General features: G+C 36.7%; 1 protein-coding gene across 5 annotated transcripts in view; it reads left to right on the top strand.

Annotated features, from left to right (window-relative positions):
• The window catches only part of CEP63 (centrosomal protein 63kDa), an 87,332-nt gene that overhangs the window by 20,117 nt on the left and 46,781 nt on the right, over positions 1–20,434 (top strand). For all 5 annotated transcript variants that reach the window (XM_011958190.1, XM_011958186.1, XM_011958189.1 and 2 more), the window contains one exon: positions 2,348–2,525. In XM_011958190.1, coding sequence (XP_011813580.1) covers positions 2,348–2,525 — 178 coding nt within the window. The remainder of the gene's footprint in view (positions 1–2,347; positions 2,526–20,434) is intronic.

The raw sequence follows: 20,434 nt of genomic DNA, 5'->3' as shown, positions 1-20,434 counted from the left end.
TTACGCCATTCTCCTGCCTCAGCCTCCGGAGTAGCTGGGACTACAGGCGCCCGCCACCTCGCCCGGCTAGTTTTTTTTGTATTTTTAGTAGAGACGGGGGGTTTCACCGTGTTAGCCAGTATGATCTCGATCTCCTGACCTAGTGATCCGCCCGTCTCGGCCTCCCAAAGTGCTGGGATTACAGGCTTGAGCCACCGCGCCCGGCTCTGTTTGGCTCTTTTTAATGATACCCATCTCTTTGTTGAATTACTTTTTCAGAACATACATTGTTTTCCTGATTTGTTTTTATTATCTGTGTTTTCTTGTATCTCACTGAGTTTATTTAATAACATTGTTTTGAATTATTTTTAAGAATTTCGTACATTTCCTTTTCTTTGGGATCTGTTACCAGAGAATTATTGTGTTCCTTTGAGGTGTTATTTTTCTTTCCTTTTTCATTTTTCTTGTGTCCTTATGTTGAGTTCTGTGTATCTGGTGTAATAGTCACTTCTTCCAGTTATATGGATTGGCTTTCATAGGGAAAATTTTTTTCCTGTAGGTGTATCTATGATATTGGTCAGGTAGGGTGCTTTGGATTTGATTCTCAGTGGGTGCAGGAGTGTAGTTTCTATGATTTTTCCAGCCATAATCAGTATTAGTGTTTTCTGTGAGTTCTTCAGTGACTTGGACTGTGGTGGTTAGTGGAGGCTATGACAAGGCTCTGCTGGGAATAGGGACACCAGGCAGACTGGTCATCACGTACTAGTCAGTGATGGCAGTGGCAGGCAGGATGGGCCTGTCCTCAGGCTTCCCAGATGGCATGCACAGGCACCGGTGGTAGCAGGCAGGACAGATCAATCCCCAGGCCCCTGGATGACATGCACAGGCACCAGTGGTGGCAGTAGTGAGTGAGGCAGGCCTCTCCAAGGTCCCTGGATGATGTGCATAGGTGCTGGCAGTGGTCAAGGTGGGTTTTTTCCAGGGCACCTAGTGGTGGAAGGAGGGGCCAGGCCGATCACCAGTGCCTCGGACAATGTGTGTAGTAGTGGTGGACCCCTAAGTGGCGTGTGTGGACTCCCAGTGGTAAGTTTTCTTTTGACCTTAAGCTTCTCACTGCAGTTTAAAAAGCTTATCTGAGTTATGTCTCTGACCATATTGTGCTTTGGGTACAGAAGCAAAAGTGTTGAGCAAAAGCTAAGTTGATCCATGTCATGGTCACAATATTTTGGGGGGACTTTGTTTGGGTTGTTTGCCTCATCACAGCAGTGTGAAGCTAGATGTTTGCCTACATCCTATCTTGAGTTTTCTACTCTTAAGAAGCAAAAGTACAAAGGTTCTGTCACACTAAGAAAAGGTGCTTTTTGAAAGTATTTAAGCCTTACTGATAGCTGTCTGTGGCCATTTCTGGAAACCTCTTTGAATCTAGTATGTCTGTGTCCAGTTCTGTTTCTCAGCAACATCTGGCATCTCCTGAAATGCCAGGATATCAGTAAGTTTACAATAGTAAGGTAGACTACAGTAAGTTTCTGACAAAAAGATGGGCGGAAATAGTTGAAATAAATCTGGCTGAAGGATGAATTTCTTGAAGCAGCTCTTAAAATTGTATTATCACTTTCCTGCATGATAGTCTACTTTCTTCCAAGGCTTTTTCCTTTAGCTAGATGAAAATGTGACATATAGGCTTGTCTGGATCCTTCCTGAAAGCTTCCCTAATATATTACAGAGGTGCTTGTTAGCTGTGGCAGCCTGGCTTTACAAACCAGACTTAAAACATCAGTCTTGTGCCTAACCAAACAACTTGGGCTTTAGGTTGGCTATGAGGGGAAGACAAGATATTCTGCGAAATAAGTAATCATCTTAATGTGAGCATTAAAAGTAAAAGCTTAGGCTGGGCACGGTGGCTCACACCTGTAATCCCAGCACTTTGGGAGGCTGAGGCCAGGCGGATCACCTGAGGTCAGGAGTTCAAAACCAGCCTGGCCTACATGGCAAAGCCCCATTTCTACTAAAAACAAAAATTAGCTGGGCATGGTGGCACATGCCTGTAATTCCAGCTACTCGAGAGGCTGAGGCAGGAGAATTGCTTGAACCCGAGAGGTGGAGGTTGCAGTGAACCGTAATCGTGCCATTGCACTCCAGCCTGGGCAACAAGAATGAAACTCTGTTTCCAAATAAATAAATAAATAAATAAAAGGCAAAAGCTCAGAAATCCTATTGTTTGCTTCTGGTAATTTATTAATTGACATTATTAATTTCATTTAATTATTTACTTCAGGTAGATTTACATCTGCTATATGTTTACAGGAAAAAGATGAAAAGCCACTTGAACATATCTTCTGTTTTCTTAATGATCTGTTCTTCTTTATAGGGGATTTTTGACATCATGTGAAGCAGAACTACAGGAGCTCATGAAACAGATTGACATAATGGTGGCTCATAAAAAATCTGAATGGGAAGGACGGACACATGCTTTAGAAACTTGCTTGAAAATCCGTGAACAGGAACTTAAGACTCTTAGGGGTCAGTTGGATGTGACACATAAAGAGGTAAAGCAATTTATTTGTTCTTCTTTTTGATATTTTTATGTTGTCTTTTATATTAAATGTGTTTCTTAAATATTTGTTGAAGAAATAATTTGTATACCAAGTTAGTTTCTTTATTGGTTTTTATTATACTTTCGCTGTTTTCTTTTAGAAGAAAAATTCATTGTGAAAATGTATAAGAATATTAGCATTTATTTCAAGGATCATTTTACCTTGGTTACATGTAATATATGCATAACTTCTTTAAGAAAGTGTAAAAGGGTACCACACATTGTTTATCTAACCTTCATCATATTACATGTTCATATTAACATTCACTGAGTTTCATGAAACTTGCTTTTGGCTTCACTGTGTGGCTGGTATTACACAACAAGTTCCATATTAAAGAATTTGCCTCTTTTGGTTAGATTTAAAGTAAAATTAAGAGAACCCTTTAAAAAAAAAGCCATGTTTACCCATGTTGAAAATTAGAGGAGAAGAAAGAAAAGAAGAAAATAAAAATTACCTGCAGTCCCACCACTCATTGATATTGGTAATTTGGGGGAAAAGTTTAATAATATTTGCTGGTTGCCTTCTCATAAATTTAGCTGGTAAATTAGGAGGAGTACTCTGAATTTTGGAAAGGAAGTAGAAAGCATTTATGTGTGAGGGTTACCTCTTAATTTTTGGTGTGGATGTCAATCTCAGAAGGATTGGAAGAGTTAGAGTTATAGGGGAGCACTGGTCCCATTTCTTACTCTGAAGACCTTTCCTACCAGTAGGATCACCATTCATTAAGGCTGTCATCAGCTTATTCAGGTACACTTCTGTGAATGGTACACACTGAGATTGTGATTTTGTTGAGAAAACTTATTAAGAATATTTTAGAAATGTTTCCCATAACAAGGAAAGAGTTTGACCTGATAAAAATGTTATTATGCTTACCCAGAAAATTTCTCCTTGGTTGGCCATTTGTACTTTGGGTCAAAGTAGTACATGGTAACACTGACTGTATCAAAGTTTTCTGCTAATGCTCTTTGCTAAATTGCAATTAATTTAAAATTTGAGTAGACCTTTGAGAATATATTTTAAAATTACACACGATGCAAAAATACAGAAGGTGATGCAAAAGTACAGCGAATAATCATGTTTGATTTTTTAAAAATCATAATTTAGGCAGGGTCAATGTTCCTTTTATGGTAGGCTACTTAGCTAGCACTTTGTTTCTCCTAGGGCAAAACAAAATTCTGTTTAGCAAGTTAAAATGCAAGTGGTTTTCTGGTTGATAAATAGATTGTTTATTTTGTTAGAAACTCATTAAAGAATTGTGATTATGATAATATTTAGTCACTGTGATGCTAAATTTGAACTTATTCCTGTGGCTTAGTTTTAATGTCATGGGCATTATTGCCATTATTTAATGCCCTTGACATCAAAATTTCTCTTAAAGAGAAATTCAGAGAGATTAAGGGATTAAATGGATAGATTCCATGGTAAGGATTTGAAGATTTTAAGTTTGGCCTGGGGACATACAAGAAATTTAGAATTGCAGCTGTCTGGTCAGTTTGCTACTTCATTGATTGGGCTGCTGAAAGTTGATTAAGTTTCTAGAAGTAGGTTTCGGAAGATAATCTAGTAATGGGAATCTATTCCATAGAATTCGTGTGGGAGATTGTGTTGCATTACAACACTTCTTTCCTTCTTTCTTTTTTTTTTTAAGGAACAAATGTGTTTATTATAGTGCTGAAAAATTATGACCACCAACAACCAGTGAAGGGCAGGAAGGAACAACACTAGGAGATCATGAAAATATCTTGCTTCTCGTATTAGTCTGTTCACATTGTGATAAAGAAATATCTGAGGCTGGGTAATTTATAAAAGAAAGAGGTTTAATTGGCTTATAGTTCTGTAGCAGCATAGTGGCTTCTGAGGAGGCCCCAGGAAACTTTCAATTATGGTGGAAGACAAAGGGGAAGCAGGCCTGTCTTCACATGGTGGAGCAGGAGAGAGAGAGTGAAGGGGGTGCTACACACTTCTAAACAACCAGATCTCGGGAAAACTCACTATCACGAGAACAGCACCAATGAGGAAATCTGCCCCCATGATCCAGTCACCTCCCACTAGGCCCCACTTCTAACATTGAGGGGTTACAGTTCCACATGTGATTTGGGCGGGGACACAGACCCAAACCATATCACTTGTCAACAAACTTTCTTCTCTTGCCTTAACATTTTTGGGATTCTTTCCCAAACCTATTAAGTAATCATGATGGTTACAAATTTTCCAGTTCTACCACTCTTTCCAGTGCATTATTTTTATATCTTCATTAAAGGGGCAAAGCAAATCCCCTACTTGTAATAATAAGACAGTATTGGAGACTGCCATTAAAACACAGGACAAGTAAAAAACAGATCTGTTCCAAGACACACGGGACTGTCAATTTAGGAAATACACAGAAAATTAAAAGTTAAACTCAGTTGGATACATTAAATATGTGCCACTTTTTGTATGTCAATCATACCTAAATAAAGTGATTTTAAAAACAAATGATTCAACCTGTACCACCAATGGGTTTTGAGTATATATACATTTAATATGTATTTATGAGTGGAGAGCAACCTTAAACGTTTTAAACAGCAGAAATACACAAAACAATTTTAGGTGGAAATAATACAAAGTGCCTTGTGTTTCTATCCTAGAATCAAATCATAGAAGTCTCAGGTTATTAATAAATATTGTTTTGAATATTAAAAATCATGTGTTTTGAGGAGGGAGAGAATTAACAGCCTTTCTCTGCCTTAAAATACTTTGCATTTTATGAAATTTACAATTGGAATGGAGAAGCTCCTAGAGTTGTTAGTGTGCTAGGGAGGGAAATTGATCACAGGAGCAAACTACTGTTTCTTAGTGCTCAACTGAAGAAGTTTTCACTTAAAAGAGCTGTTGAAGTCATTTCTATTTTAGAAGTGTACTATAAATGACTTTTTCTATGTATTAACTAGAATTAATGGTAATTTGTGAAATGTTTTACCATTTTTAAAAATTAGAGTCTATGTCTCAGCCAGTGAAGCAGCAGACACTGCTGCGTGTCATAGTCTGACACCTGCAGTCCACCAGTCTGCATGGACTGTAAGCAGGTGTGGAGAGAACCAGAGTTCACCTATCAGCAACATGACCATGGAATTGACTGTTGAGCCTTTCTACTATTAATTACCATATATGTGCCTTTTTTCTGGTATTTTATTCCCACTGGATGCTTTTTATTAAGACCTTATACCTGTGAACACATTTGGAGCGCAACTTACTGTCTTCAAGGTGCAGGTGGAAAATTGGGAGGCAGTAAGCAAGAAGAGTGCACTCACTCTCCGTTCTTACTTTTCTGGAGCCCAGGCTTATCTAGCATGAAACTGGAGGTGAACCCAACCATCTGTATCTACAGGGAGACTTCTCCCATGGTCTTCTCTTGTGGAGATTCCTCTGCCTCTGGTGTCCCACCCTGGCTGCAGTTCTGGCCCTGGAGGCCAGCAAAGCACCTGGGGTAGAAGTTGTCTTACAGCCATATTAATTCCTTCAAGGAGAGCAGCAGACTCTTCCACGGCAGGCAGCACCACCCCCAGGAGGAAGAGCCACCTCAGGAGGATGTGTCTCCTCAGAACTTTTCAGGGATGTTTACCCCTTGTCCACCTTTGATTTTTTTTTTTTGTAATGATTTCCGAATTCTGGCCTCTTTTGCTGTACTAGGAATGTCCTTTTGTTTTGGGTAGGCGAAGGCACATGGGTGCTTATGTACATCTAATTTCTGGCCTTTGGTGCTCAGCTTTAATTGTTGGCACCAGGCACACAGAATGTCCTGGCGAATCAGGTTAATGGGTAGCAGTTTAGAGGGTAATGGAGGGATTGGTATCTTCTTCTGAGGTTTTAGGTTGTTGTCACTGAACTCTGCCTTCCTCTTTGGGCAGAGCAGTTTGTCACCTTTGACAGGTATTTTCATTTGGTCCCCTTTGCTGATGTTCCTGGCAAAGCAGTTGTGCTTGGTTAATTAGAAGTTTGCTGATCCTCTTCCCGTGACTTCTCTGTGGAGTTCCACTCTTTGCCTTTTTGACCTCTCCATACTCAGAAGAGAAGTGGAGATTGATAAAATTTTTCTTGAATCAAAACACTTCTTTCAAGTATGTGTTATAACACACTGATACTCCGATTTGAGCAGTATGTGATACAAGAACTAGAAAATAGGGCTTTATGTTTTTGTCATGGTATTAGTTCATTCTCTCAATAAGGAACTACCTGAGACTGGGTAGGTTATGAAGAAAAGAGGTTTAATTGACTCACAGTTCCACAGGCTGCACAGGAAACATGGCTGGTGAGGCCTCAGGAAACTTAATCGTGGCACAAAGTGAAGAGGAAACAGGCACTTTTTCACATGACGGAGGAGGAGACACAGAGCAAAGGGGGAAGTGCTGCATACCTTTAAACAACCAGATCTCGTGAGAACTCACTATCACAAGAACAGCAAGGGGGAAGTCTGCCCCCTGATCCAATCACCTCCCACCAGACCCCTCCTCCAACACTGAAGACTACAGTTCAACATGAGATTTGGGTGGGGATATAGCCAAACCACATCAGTCATTCTTATTTGTTTGAAAGGTACAGACCTAGAAGCAGTTAGTCCTACGGTGTAAACCACTGCTAATCAAATGACAGGTTTATGATGAGATTAAAAGCTTGCACCGGAATGTAAATCAGTGTATATCCATCTTCGCTGAGAAAATTTTGCTTGTAAGAATGTCAGTTACACTGAATGGTGTGTTTCATGACATACTTGATTTACACTCTGCCTCAGGCTTCTTATGCGGAATTGCTGTCTGTGAATAACTTCAGCCCACCTGCAAATCATACTTGGTGGATCACTAATATAAGCAACTTATTTTGTAAGTTAAGGCTTTCTGTGTTTCTGGTTGCAGTGTTGGCACTGGGTTGGTTTTAATGGACATTCCTGCAGTTATTATCTTCTAGCTCCCTACAGGGCAGGTTGACTTTATGAAATGAGTAAGAAATTTGGAGTCCTGGCCCTGCCTCTTTTCAGCTGAATGGCCTTGGACAAGTAACTTCCATCATTATTAGCATTTAATGTTGCTGAACTTTTCTTCACCTTTAATATTTATACTTGTCACAGTAAATAAAAAGAAAAATAATTCTACAAGGCTCATAAGAAAAAATAGTAATCTTCCCCACCCCTCTGAACCTAGGATTCTTACTTCTGTGAGGAGTAATTTCAAGCCTTTAACTCTTTCTTTTGGCATTTTCTCTATGTTTCCAAGGAACTTTTTTACTGCTATATTTTCATTTATAGTTTTAGCTGTTTAATGACTTGGTACTATGAAAGATGAGGGGTTTTGCTCTCCTACGTACAATTATCATCCCCTCATCCTTCTAGGAGTGTATATCTTAATTTTTTGTTAGATCAGTATTCAGCATTTATATCATTAACATGGTAAATATTATTCACAGTTGAGTCAGGTAGTGTAATTATAAGCAGACTTGTTTTTTGTACTGCTTTTTTGTTTTCCTGGAAATTACTAATTGTCTCACTTTCATTTGGTTTTTTAAACATACCTACCATTGATTGTTTCTGAACTCTCTGACACAGGTGTAAATCTTCTGTCATTGTGTTTCGACATGGCAAGTAATCTATTTTCTTTTCTTTCATTTCTTTTCCCTGTGAAGACATCTCTCCTGGAGCTTGCCATTCTCCAATGTGGATAGGTTGCTTTCAAGAATATAGCTGTCATCGTGAGAACTCCCTTCACCATTATTCTGGAGGTTTTCTGTGCTCCTCTATTTGTGTTTCTTTGCATTCTCTGTCACCATATTTATATGTTTACGTTTCCATTTTGACAGAGCATAGTTTTGAGATCTTGTATATCTGAAAATAATCTTTATTGTGTTTTCAGGCCTGATTGGAAGTTTGGCTGGCTGTAGAAATCAGCTTTAGAAGTAAATTTCCCTCAGGATGTTTACAGTTAAATATGAATTATTTCAGACTTTAATATTTGGTAATGGCAGAGTAGGTAATTTGGGCCAGTCCACTCACTGAGGACAAATATTACGTTAGATTTAAAAAAATTTTTGCTTGAAGTAAAATGCTATCAGGATGGTGAACAATTACCAGACTGGGATCTGGGCTGGGCAAGAGGTTCAGGGAGGTGTGTCCAGGGTTTGGGGCCATTATTAAGTGAAAGTAAGGCAGCCAAGAGGATAAAAGGTTGAGTGGTATTTTTGATAACTTTAAGGGGCTAAGGGTCCGTGATGGTTCTGAACGCCTCCTCAGTTTGGCTAAAGACCCTGAAAGGCTGCATCCTAGGAGTAAGGGTGAACCAGAAGAGGCCCTCTTGATAAAACCACTCAGCTTCAAACATCTAAATCCCTGAAATCAGTTTAAATTAAACTTAAGAGTGCTACTGTCCCCAGGCATCTTCAAAGTGCTAGGGCTTCCAGGAACCTGGAAGAAGCAAATGTAAATTTTCTCCAAAGGAAAAATTACCATTCTAGGTTTCAGATTATTCAAATAATTTTGCAAATATAATGCTTGGTACTTGCTCAGAGAATAACCTCAGACAACACGGACCAGGAGACAAGACAACACAAATGAAAAATAGTAGAAGCAGCAGAAGATAGAAATAGACCCATGATAAATCTAGATATTTGTCATTATTATGCACACAGTTTACAATTACAATGTTTATTGCGTTCAAGGAGCTGAAAGATAAGATTGAGCATTTCAAAAAAGAATTAAAAACCATAAAAACAAATTAGTGGAAATTTTAGAATTGAAAAACAGAATGACTGAAATTAAGGCCTTAAAGATTAAGGGGTAATTAGTGAACTAGATGATGTGACAGAAGAAAATGTCTAGAATAAAGCACAGGCAAAATGATAGAAAATATGGATGAAAGGATATGAGAAAGAAGATACAACAAGAAAGTCTAATATAAATGTTTTTGGAATCCCTGAAGGAAAAAAAAGAGTGAGAATGGGCACAAGCAATATTTGAAGAGATAACTGGCTGAGATTTTGCCAAAGGTGAGGAAGGCCATGTATTTAAGAAGTCCAAGAATCTCAAGCAAGATAAGTAAAAAGAAACAGTTACCATGGTTGAAAACTAAAGACCAGGGGAAAAATCTGAAAAGCAATCAAAGACAAAAAAAGATTATCTACAAATAGCTCTTAACAGTTGACTTGTCAGCCAAAAAAGTGAAAGCCAGAAAACAATAAAATATCTATAAAGAAAGAACATGACTTTTTCCTCTACCAAACAAGAATTCTGTATCTAGAATAAAGGTAAAATAAAGATATTTTCAGATGAACAAAAATTGAGAGAATTGGTCACAGGCAGATCTGCACTAAGGAAATATTAAAAAGTGTTCTTTAGGTAGAAAGAGAGTGATCCCAGATTGACCCTCAGATCTGCAGGAAGAAATGAAAAGCAGTAGTAAATTTATGGGTGAATCTAAATGAATATTGATTGTATAAAACAACAATAATAAATGGAGTTTTGCTCTGTTGCCCAGGCTGGACTCAAACTCCTGGGCTTAAGCAGTCCTACCTCAGCCTCCCAAGTACCTGGGGCTACAGGTGCATGTCACTGTGCCCAGCTAACGGTAATTCCCTTTTGAGTTTAACATATATATAAAATTATGGTGGCAATGGTGTTATATTTAAGTCAGGTTGGGATAAATGGAATTAAAGTATTTCTAAGTCCTTGGGTTGCCTGGAAATTGGTAAAACTACTAATTAACATTAGAACTTGCTAAGTCACAAATCTATGTTTTTATCTTGAAACCATTAAAAATATATATTAGTAGAGAATATCTTACATGCTAATAGAGAAAAATGGAATGATAAAAAAAGTAATCAGTCCCAAAGAAGGCAAGAAAGAAGAGAAAAAAGAACAGAGCTTATTAGTACAAATATTATGTAACAAGATGACAGCTTTAAATCAAAATAGGTTTGTTAAATGTAAATGCAGTAACTGGCTTAATTAAAAGATAAAAACTGTTGAACTGGATCAGATAAACAAATGCAATTATTATTTAATGTTTATAGAAATACAAAACCTGAAATTAAAAGGTAAAATATATAACATGCAGTTTGAGTAGAAAGATGGTATAACTATATTCTTATCAGAAAAAGTATAATTGGAGCAGAGGCCAAAAGCATTACTCAAGGTGAAGAAAAACACTTCATAATGAGAAAATGTGAAATTTCAGGATATATAACTTTAGCAGACATTCTTTGTGCCCTGTAGTATGTCCTCTTTGCCTCCTGATTTCATTTTAGCTATTGCATATAGGTCCTTGTGTGCTGCCAGTATCTACTATAACAGGGGTTTCCAATCTTTTAGCTTCCCTGGGCCAGACTGGAAGAAGAATTGTTTTGGGCCACACATAAAATACACTAACACTAATGCTGGCTGATAAGCTAAAAAAATAAAAAAAAGTCTTGTAATGTTTTAAGAAAGTTCACAAATTTGTGTAGGGCTACATTCAAAGCTGTACTGGGCTGCATATGGCCCGTGGGCTACAGGTTGGACAAGCTTGTCGTATATTATGTTTCTCTGGGGCCTTGGAAAGCTGCTCAGATGAAATCTGGAAGTGTCGGGGAGTTAACACTCTTAGGTCTTAGGTGAAGGTTCAAGTAACGGAGGGACTAGGTGAATTCTCCAACTTCCCGTCCCTCAGAAGGACGATTCTGAAACATACCATCTGGTTCCTTAGTGGGTTCCCAGTGGAATTCATCACCAGCTGCTTACTTCAGTAATATGCTTACTGTGCTCAATAGCACACCGTTTATTAGCTTTCCTTCCTTCTCTGCCTTGCTCTCCCTGTGTCCTCACTGTGCTTCCTGGGGTCACCTTCAGTTGCCCTGAAGTCCGTGTCTCAGCCTACACTTTGCGGGAGGGACTCAAACCAAGATGAAAATATCTGAGTATCTAATGTAAATATCTAATTAAATAGTATTAAAAGAAAATCCTCTTTGTCTTTCATCTGTATGTGAAAAGTGACAGAACTAGGAAAAAACAGATGAAGCCACAATCATAGGGGGGAATTTTAATGCATTTTTCTTAGTAACTGATGGAATAAGAGACAAACATAAGAAAGAATATAGATTTGAACGGCATGATCAGCAAACTTGACTTAATTTATATATATGGAATATAATACAACAGAATTTCAGAGTACACATTCTTATCTGGCACAAACAAAACCCTTACCAAAACTGACCATATGCTGGGCTGTAAAGTAAATCTTGATACAGTTCAAAAGCTTGAAATCACAGGTATGTTCTCTGAACATACTGGAAATAAGTTAGAAAAAGATAACTTGAAAATCTGCGTATATTTGGAAATTAGGACATGAAGTTCTGAATAATTCATGGATCAGAGAGGAAGTCACAATGGAAATTAGAAAATACTTTGAATTCGAAATGAAAATACAACATCAGACTTACAGAATGCAGATAAAATATCTAGGAGGGACGTTTATAGCCACAAGAGCATATATTAGAAAAGAGGAAGGGCCGAAAATCATTAAGGTAATGATTCATCTCAAGAGGTTGGGAAAAGAACTTGCTAAATTTGAAGAATGTAAAAAGAAGGACGTTTTTTAAAAATGAAAGTAAAAGCTTGGAAGTGATATGACATGAGAAAACTTCCACAAGAAAACCGATGTAACTGTATTAGCATGAGACAAAGTAAACATCAAAGCCAGAAGCAATGCTAAAGATCTAGGGACACTTAAAATTATGAAAGGATCAATTAACCAGGTTGCTTTAATAATTCAATTCTATAAATACTTAATAACATAACCTTAAAATATACAAAGAAAAATGGACAGAATTAAGGGAACAATTAAGTACGTGGTAATCATGGAAGACTTAACACATAGCTCTCAATTAATACAACAAGCAGAGAAAATCTCAGTTAAGGCGAAGATTTGATCAAGATTAACAAACTTAACCTAATTAACAAACTTGACCTAATTAACCTAAATAGAACGTTGTACCTAATAACTGCTGAATCCACATTCAAGTGAATATGGACCATTTACCACTACTGCCATAAAGCATGTCTCAACATATTTCAGAGGATTGGAATCATGTTTTTTGACCAAGGTGGATTTAATCTAGAACTCAGAACAATGAAAGACAACCAGAAAAATCCTCAAAAGCTTGGAAATTAAGCAATATGCTTCTAAATAACCCATGAATCAGAAGAAATCACAATGAAAATTAGAAAATATTTTGGACTGAGTGACAATAAATATGTTATGTATCAAAACTTGTGGAATGCATCTAATGTGGTGCCTAGAATGTTAGCTATGTGTGTATACATATAGCTACATTTTATACATTTTATATACAGCTAAAATTATATATATTAGAAAGGCTGAAAGTGATCTAAGTAGCCATTTCAAGAAAAACAAAAAAGCCCCAGCAAATTAAAACCAAAGAAAAGAGAAAGAAAAGATGTAATAAAGATAAGACAGAAACTAATAAAATAGAAAACAAATGTGTAAGAGGATGAACAAAGCTATCCTCTTTGAAAAAAAAGTAATTAAATTGATAACCTTGGAAAGACTAATTAAGAAAAAAGGGGAGAATAACTAATGTTAGCAATTAAAACGAGAAACCATAATAGAGCCTCTGAATAGTAAAGGGGTTATAAAAAGATACTATGAATGACCATGTACCCCCTCCCCACAGTAAAACATTTAGATGTGATAGAAAAATCCCAAGGAAAGCCCAGCATACAAGAAAGGTTGAAACTTGTGAACAGTACCCTATTACATTGATTTTTGATTGTTTTGTTTTGAGATGGAGTCTCACTCTGTCTCCCAGGCAGGAGTGCAGTTGCATAATCTCGGCTCACTGCAACCTCTGCCTCCTGGGTTCAGGCGATTCTCCTGCCTCAGCCTCTCGAGTAGCTGGGACTGCAGGTGCACACCACCATGCCCGGCTAATTTTTGCATTTTTTTTTTTAAGTAGAAGTGGGGTTTCATCATGTTGGTCAGGCTGGTCTCAAACTCCTGACCTCAGGTGATCTGCCTGCCTCAGCCACCCAAAGTGCTGGGATTACAGGCATGAGCCACCATGCCCGGCTAAATTGAATTTGTTATTGAAAAACCTGCTCATAGAGCAATCTCTTGGGCCCAGTAGACTTCATTGGTGAATTCTACCAGATATTTTAAGAAATAAGTAACACCAATTTTATATAAAATATTCCAGAGAACAGAAGAAAAGATAAGATTTTCCTAACTCCTTTTATGAAGCATCATAATCTTCATTTCAAAACTTAACAAGGACATAGCAATTAAGGAAAATTACAGGCCAGTCTTATGTGAATGCTAATGTAAAACTGTTAGACAAAATATTAAACTAAATCCAGCAATATTTAGAAAAGATATTACATACTAACTTAGGTTTATTCTAGGCATTCTAGATTGTTTCAACATTCATAAATCAATATAATTCATCACATTACCAGAGGAAAAAACACCATAGTTATCTCAATCCAGGAAAAGAATTTAATAAAATTCAGTTATCCATTTGTGATAAAAATATTAAAATCCCTTAGAAAATTAGAAATGTAAGGGAATTTCCTTAATCTAGTAAAATGGTATATAAAAAACTTAGCAAGTAGCAATTAATGTAACCCGTTAGAAGCTTTCCTTAAGAGATTGTGAATGAGACAAGGATGCCCAGTATCACCACTTTTTTTATTGTTGTTATTGTAGTGGAGGTGCAGCTAGTGCAATAAAGCAAGAAAAATAAATACAAGATATAAGGATTGGAGAGGAAGAAATACCACAGTATTTAGCATGTGCTTTGTTGGTGTACACAGAAAACCCAAAAAATCTATGTAGACAAACTTAGAATTAACAAATGAAATAGTAGGTTTGCTGAGTTAAAGGTTAATATACAAAAATTTATTGATTCTTTATACCAGCAAAAAGCAATTAAAAATGAAGTTAAAAAAGATACCCTTGACAAGAGTATCAAAAAAACCACCAAATACAGTAAATCCAATGAAAGAGGTACAAGACCTCTGTACAGAAGCCTCTAAATTATGGAGAGAAATTGATATAAATGGAAGAATAGATTATGTTCATGGATAGAAAGACTCAATATTTTAAAGGTATTGGTTTCTCCAATTTTGATCTATTAATTCAGTATTATTCTAATTAAAACTCCAGTATATTTTAAAGTGAAAATTGACAAGGTTGTTTCTCAAATTTATATGGCAGTAGCCAAAACAATCTTGATGAAGATAAATTAAGGTGGAGCACTTAGGGTACTAGAAAACAGGATTATTAAAAACTATATTAAGACAGTGTGGTATTGCAAGGATAGAAAAACAGACCAGTGGAACAGAATAAAGAGTCCCATAACAGAGATCCCACATATATGAACGTTTGATTCATGACAAGATGGCACTGCAGGGTGGTGGGGAGTCTTTTCAATACATGGCACTGGATCAACTGAGTAACAACATGGGGGAAAAAGAAAGATTTTGACTTCTAGTTTTATACCATACACCAAATTCAATTCTAGATGGATTATAAATTTAAATGTGAAATGCTGAAAATTTTCTAGACGACATAAGAGAAACTCTTAGTGTCTTGGAGTAGGGAAAGATTTCTTAAAAAAAATGATAAAAGGTTACTAATTTAGACTATATTAAAATAATAAACTTTTCATATATTTACAACATGTGACCAACAAAAGATAAAGAACATCTATAAATTATTAAGTTAACTGAGTAGAAAAATGGGCAAAAGACAAATGGTCATTTCACAAACGAAGATATCAAAATGACCAGTGGAGCATGTGAAAAGGTGCTTGGTTTCACAGGTTACTAGGAAAATGCAAATTATTTTATACACCAGAGTGGCTAAAAGTTAAAAGACTAATAATACTAAGTTACTATAGGGGTATGAAACAGCTCAGTGTTTTATCAAAAAGAGAGCTGTAGTTTTCTGTGTAAGTATTTACTTTCAATTTAAGTTTATTTTAAAAAGCAACAGTCAGTTCCCATTTTGAGTAGTAGAAAATACACATTTTGTGTATTTTTTCCCATGGGTATTCTGGATTGTTCCCCTTTGGACCTGAAAGTTTGGAAATGGTTGAACATGACTTAGCATGTTTGCTTTCTGCTTTAAACACTAAAAGTCCTTGTCTTTTCACATTTATCTTTTTACATTTACACGAAGTGCATTTGTATTTTTATACTTCGCTTATTTCTTTTATATTAATCTATTCTGTTTATGTGCATATTTTTTCCACTTTGTTTTGTTCTAGAACTCTTGTAGTAGGAAGTACTAGAAGATCTGTGAATATCTTAGTTTTGTTACCTTCATTAACAGCTAATATTCTCATTTCTGTTTAATGATCAGTAACTTAGTATTGCATAAGAATCAATAGTCCAACTAACTGTAAATTGAAGCTCTCATTTCTCCCTTTCAGTGTTACTGAAGTTTTATTTTCTGGGAGGGGGATATTGAATTCCATATTATTGTTTTTAGTGTTTTTTCAGAATCATTTTTCCGGAATACTTTTTACCTTTTTGAGGATGGACTTTTTGCAGTTCACTTTAACTATGTAGTGTGTACAAATGACATTTCAGCCAGACTTGGAGGAGCTGTTCTGGCATTTTGATATGCAAATCAAACATGCACTCTATCTTTTAGTCTCTTTTCATTACATTTCTGTTCCTTGTTTCTTTTGGATCTGGTACTGTCATCTGCATTTCTTTATTAATTAACAAATTTGCCTGGAGATAATTTTTACTGCTCCTTGTCTTAAAAACATTTTACTTCCTGCCTTTCTCCTTATCAATGAACAGGATATATGTAATTTGGGATTTATCTAATCTGTTAGTGATGGATGAAAAGACTCTAAAGTGCCAAGAGATTAGGGAAATTCAGATCAATCCAGGAAGGAGGAATCATTAGGTGTGACTCTCAAGGACAGGGATATTCAAGTGGGTCACAGGGTCATTCTGGCAAAACGTTTTCTTCTAAGGGCTGTGGGTTCTCAAGGGATATAGGTGATTCTAGTGAAACAAGAGAGCCAAATGAGAGTGATTGTGAAGCGTTGTAGTCAGAAAGGTGATGGTTTTCCTTTTTTTTTTAATTTAAATTTTATTTTAAATTCAGGGGTACATTTGTAGGTTTGTTATGTAGGTAAACTTGTGTCACGGGGGTTTGTTGTACAGATTATTTCATCACACAGGTAGTAAGCCTAGTACCCCTTAGTTATTTTTTCCTGATTCTCTCCTTCTACCCTCCAGTAAGCCTCAGTGTGTGTTGTTCCCCTCTATGTGTCCATGTGTTCTCATCACTTAGCTCCCTTTTGTAAATGAGAATATGCAGTATTTGGTTTTCTGTTCCTGCAAAGGACGTGGTCTTATTCTTTTTTATGGCTGCATAGTATTCCATGGTGTATATGTACCTGATTTTCTTTATCTAGTCTGCCATTGATGGACATTTAGGTTGATACTGTGTTTTTGCTCTTGTGAATAGGTGAATAGTGCTGTGGTGAACATACATGTGTATGTGTCTTTCTGATGGAACGACTTAGTATTTTTGGCTATATGCCTAGTAATGGGATTGCTGGGTTGAATGATATTTCTGTTTTTATAACTTTAAGGGATCACCATCATCTTCCACAGTGGTTAAACTAATTTACACTCCCACCCACAGTGTATAAGCTTTCTCTTTTCTCTGCAGCCTTGCCAGCATGTTACTTTTGAATAATAGCCTTTTGACTTTTTGACTTTTAAATAATAGCCATTCTGACTAGTGTGAGATGGTATTTCATTGTGGTTTTGATTTGTGTTTCTCTTATGATCAATGATGTTGAGCTTGTTGGCTGCCTGTATGCCTTCTTTTGAAAAGTGTCTGTTCATATCCTTTGCCCAATTTTTAGTGGGGTGGTTTGTTTTTTTCTTGCAACTTTGAGTTCCTTATAGATGCTGGATACTAGTCTTTGGTCAGATGCATAGTTTGCAAAAGTTTTCTCCCATTCTATATGTTGTTCACTCTGTTGATAGTTTTGTTTGCTGTAAAGAAGCTCTTTAGTTTAATTAGATCCCATTTGTCAAATTTTGCTTTTGTTGCAGTTGCTTTTGGTGTCTTTGTCATGAAATTTTTGCCTGTTTCTATGTCCAGAATGGTGTTGCCGAGGTTATCTTCCAGAGTTTTTTTATAGTTTTGGGCTTTACATTTAAGTATTTAATCCATCTTGAGTTAATTTTTGTATATGATATAAGGATGGGGTCCAGTTGCAATCTTCTGCATATTGCTAGCCAGTTATCCCAGCACCATTTATTTAATAGGGAGTACTTTCCTTATTGCTTGTTTTGTCAGTTTTGTTGAAGATCAGATAGTTACAGGTGTGTAGCCTTATTTCTGGATTCTCTATTCTCTTCCATTGGTCTGTGTATCTGTTTTTGTACCAGTGTCATGCTGTTTTGGTTACTGTTGCCCTGTAGTATAGTTTGAAGTTGGGTAGTGTGATGCATCTAGCTATGTTCTTTTTGCTTGGGATTGCCTTAGCTATTCAGACTCTTTTTTGGTTTCATATGAATTTTAAAATAGTTTTTCCTAGTTCTGTGAAGAATGTCATTTGGTAGTTTAATAGGAATAGTGTTGAATCTGTACATTGCTTTGGGCAGTATAGCCATTTTAATGATACTGATTCTTCCTTCCATGAGCATGGAATGTTTTTCCATTTGTTTTTGTAATCTCTGATTTCTTTGAGCAGTGTTTTATATTTTTTCCATAGATCTTTCACCTCCCTGATTAGCTATATTCCTAGGTATTTTATTCTTTTTGTGACATTTGTGAATGGGATTGCATTCCTGATTTGACTCTCAGCTTGACTATTGTTGGTGTATAGGAGTGCTAGTGACTTTTGTACATTGATTTTATATCCTGAGACTTTGCTGAAGTTGTTTATCAGCTTAAGGAGCTTTTGGGCCAAAACTATGGGGTTTTCTAGATAGAGGATCATGTTGCCTACAAACAGGAATAATTTGACTTCCTTTCTTCCTATTTGGATGCCTTTTATTTCTTTCTTTTGCCTGATTCCTCTGGCCAGGACTTCTAAAACTATGTTGAGTAAGAGTGGTGAGAGAGGGCATCCTTCTCTTGTGCTGGTTTTCAAGGGTTTCCAGCTTTTGCCCATTCAGTATGATACTGGCTTTGGGTTTGTCATAGATGGCTCTTATTATTTTGAGGTGCGTTTTTTCAGTACCTAGTTTATTGAGAGTTTTTAACATGGAAGGGTGTTGAATTTTATCAAAAGCCTTTTCTGCATCTATTGAGATAATCATGTGGATTTTGGCTTTAGTTCTGTTTATGTGATTAATCACATTTATTTATTTGCATATGTCAAGCCATCCTTACATCCTAGGGATGAAGCCTACTTGACTATGGTGGATAAGCTTTTTGATGTGCTGCTGGATTAAGTTTACCATTATTTTGTTGAGGATTTCTGCATCAGTGTTCATCAATGATATTGGCCTGAAGTTTTCTTTTTTTGTTGTGTCTCTGCCAGGTTTTGGTATCAGGTTGATGCACAACTCATAGAATGAGTTAGAGAGGAGTCCCTCCTCCTCAAGTTTTTGGAATAGTTTTAGCAGGAATGGTACCAGCTCTTCTTTCTACATCTGGTAGAATTCAACTGTGAATCCATCTGACCCTGGGCTTTTTTGGGTTGGTAAGCTATTTATTACTGATTCAATTTCAGAACTTGTTATTGGTCTGTTCAGGGGAACAGTTTCTTCCTGGTTCAGTCTTAGGATGGTGTATGTGTTCAGGAATTTATCCTTTTCTTCTAGATTTTCTAGTTTATGTGCATAGAGGTGTTTATAGTATTCTCTGATAGTTGTTTATATTTCTGTGAGATTAGTGGTGATATCTTCCTTATCATTTCTGATTGTGTCTATTTGAGTCTTCTCTCTTCTTTATTAGTCTAGCTGGCAGTCTGTTTTAATTTTTTCAAAAAATCAGCTTCTGGATTTGTTGATCTTTTGAATGGCTTTTTGTGTCTCAGTCTCCTTCAGCTTAGCTCTGATTTTGGTTATTTCTCATCTTCTGTTATGTATGTTACTGCATGTGAGATGGGTCTCTTGAAGACAGCATACCAATGGGTCTTGATTCTTTATCCAGCTTGTCATTCTGTGCCTTTTAATTGGGACATTTAGCTCATTTACATTCAAGGTTAGTATTGATACGTGTGGATTTGATTCTCTCATCATGATGTTAGCTGGTTATTTTGCAGTTTTTTGTGTGGTTGCTTTATAGTGTCACTGGTCTGTGTACTTTAGTCTGTTTTTGTAGTGGCTGGTAATGGTCTTTCCTTTCCATATATAGTGCTTCCTTCAGGAGCTTAGTTTGGCCAGATAATGAAATTCTGGGTTGAAATTTCTTTTCTTTAAGAATGTTGAATATGCCTCCAATCTGTTCTGGCTGGTAGAGTTTCTGCCAAGAGGTCTACCATTCGTCTGATAAGCTTCCCTTTGTAGGTGACCTGCTCTTTCTTTCTGGCTGCCCTTAACATTTTTTTCCTTAATTTTGACCTTGGAGAATTTGATGATTATGTATCCTGGGAATGATCTTGTGAAGTATCTTACTGGGGTTCTCTGCATTTCCTGAATTTGAATGTTAGCCTCTCTAGCTAGGTTGGGAAAGTTCTCATGGGTGATATCCTGAAATATGTTTTCCAGGTTGGTTGCATTCTCCCCATCTTTTCAGGGGATGCCAATGAGTTGTAGATTTGGCATCTTTACATAATCCCATGTATCTTGGGGATTGTATTCATTCGTTTTCATTCTTTTTTTCTCTATTCTTACCTGTCTTATTTCAGAAAGC

Source organism: Colobus angolensis, unplaced genomic scaffold, assembly GCF_000951035.1.
Source record: "Colobus angolensis palliatus isolate OR3802 unplaced genomic scaffold, Cang.pa_1.0 Scaffold46, whole genome shotgun sequence".
In the NCBI taxonomy this organism is placed as follows: Eukaryota; Metazoa; Chordata; class Mammalia; order Primates; family Cercopithecidae; genus Colobus; species Colobus angolensis.
The sequence above is the reverse complement of the archived record's forward strand: the minus strand, read 5'-3'. Positions and strand labels throughout refer to the sequence as shown.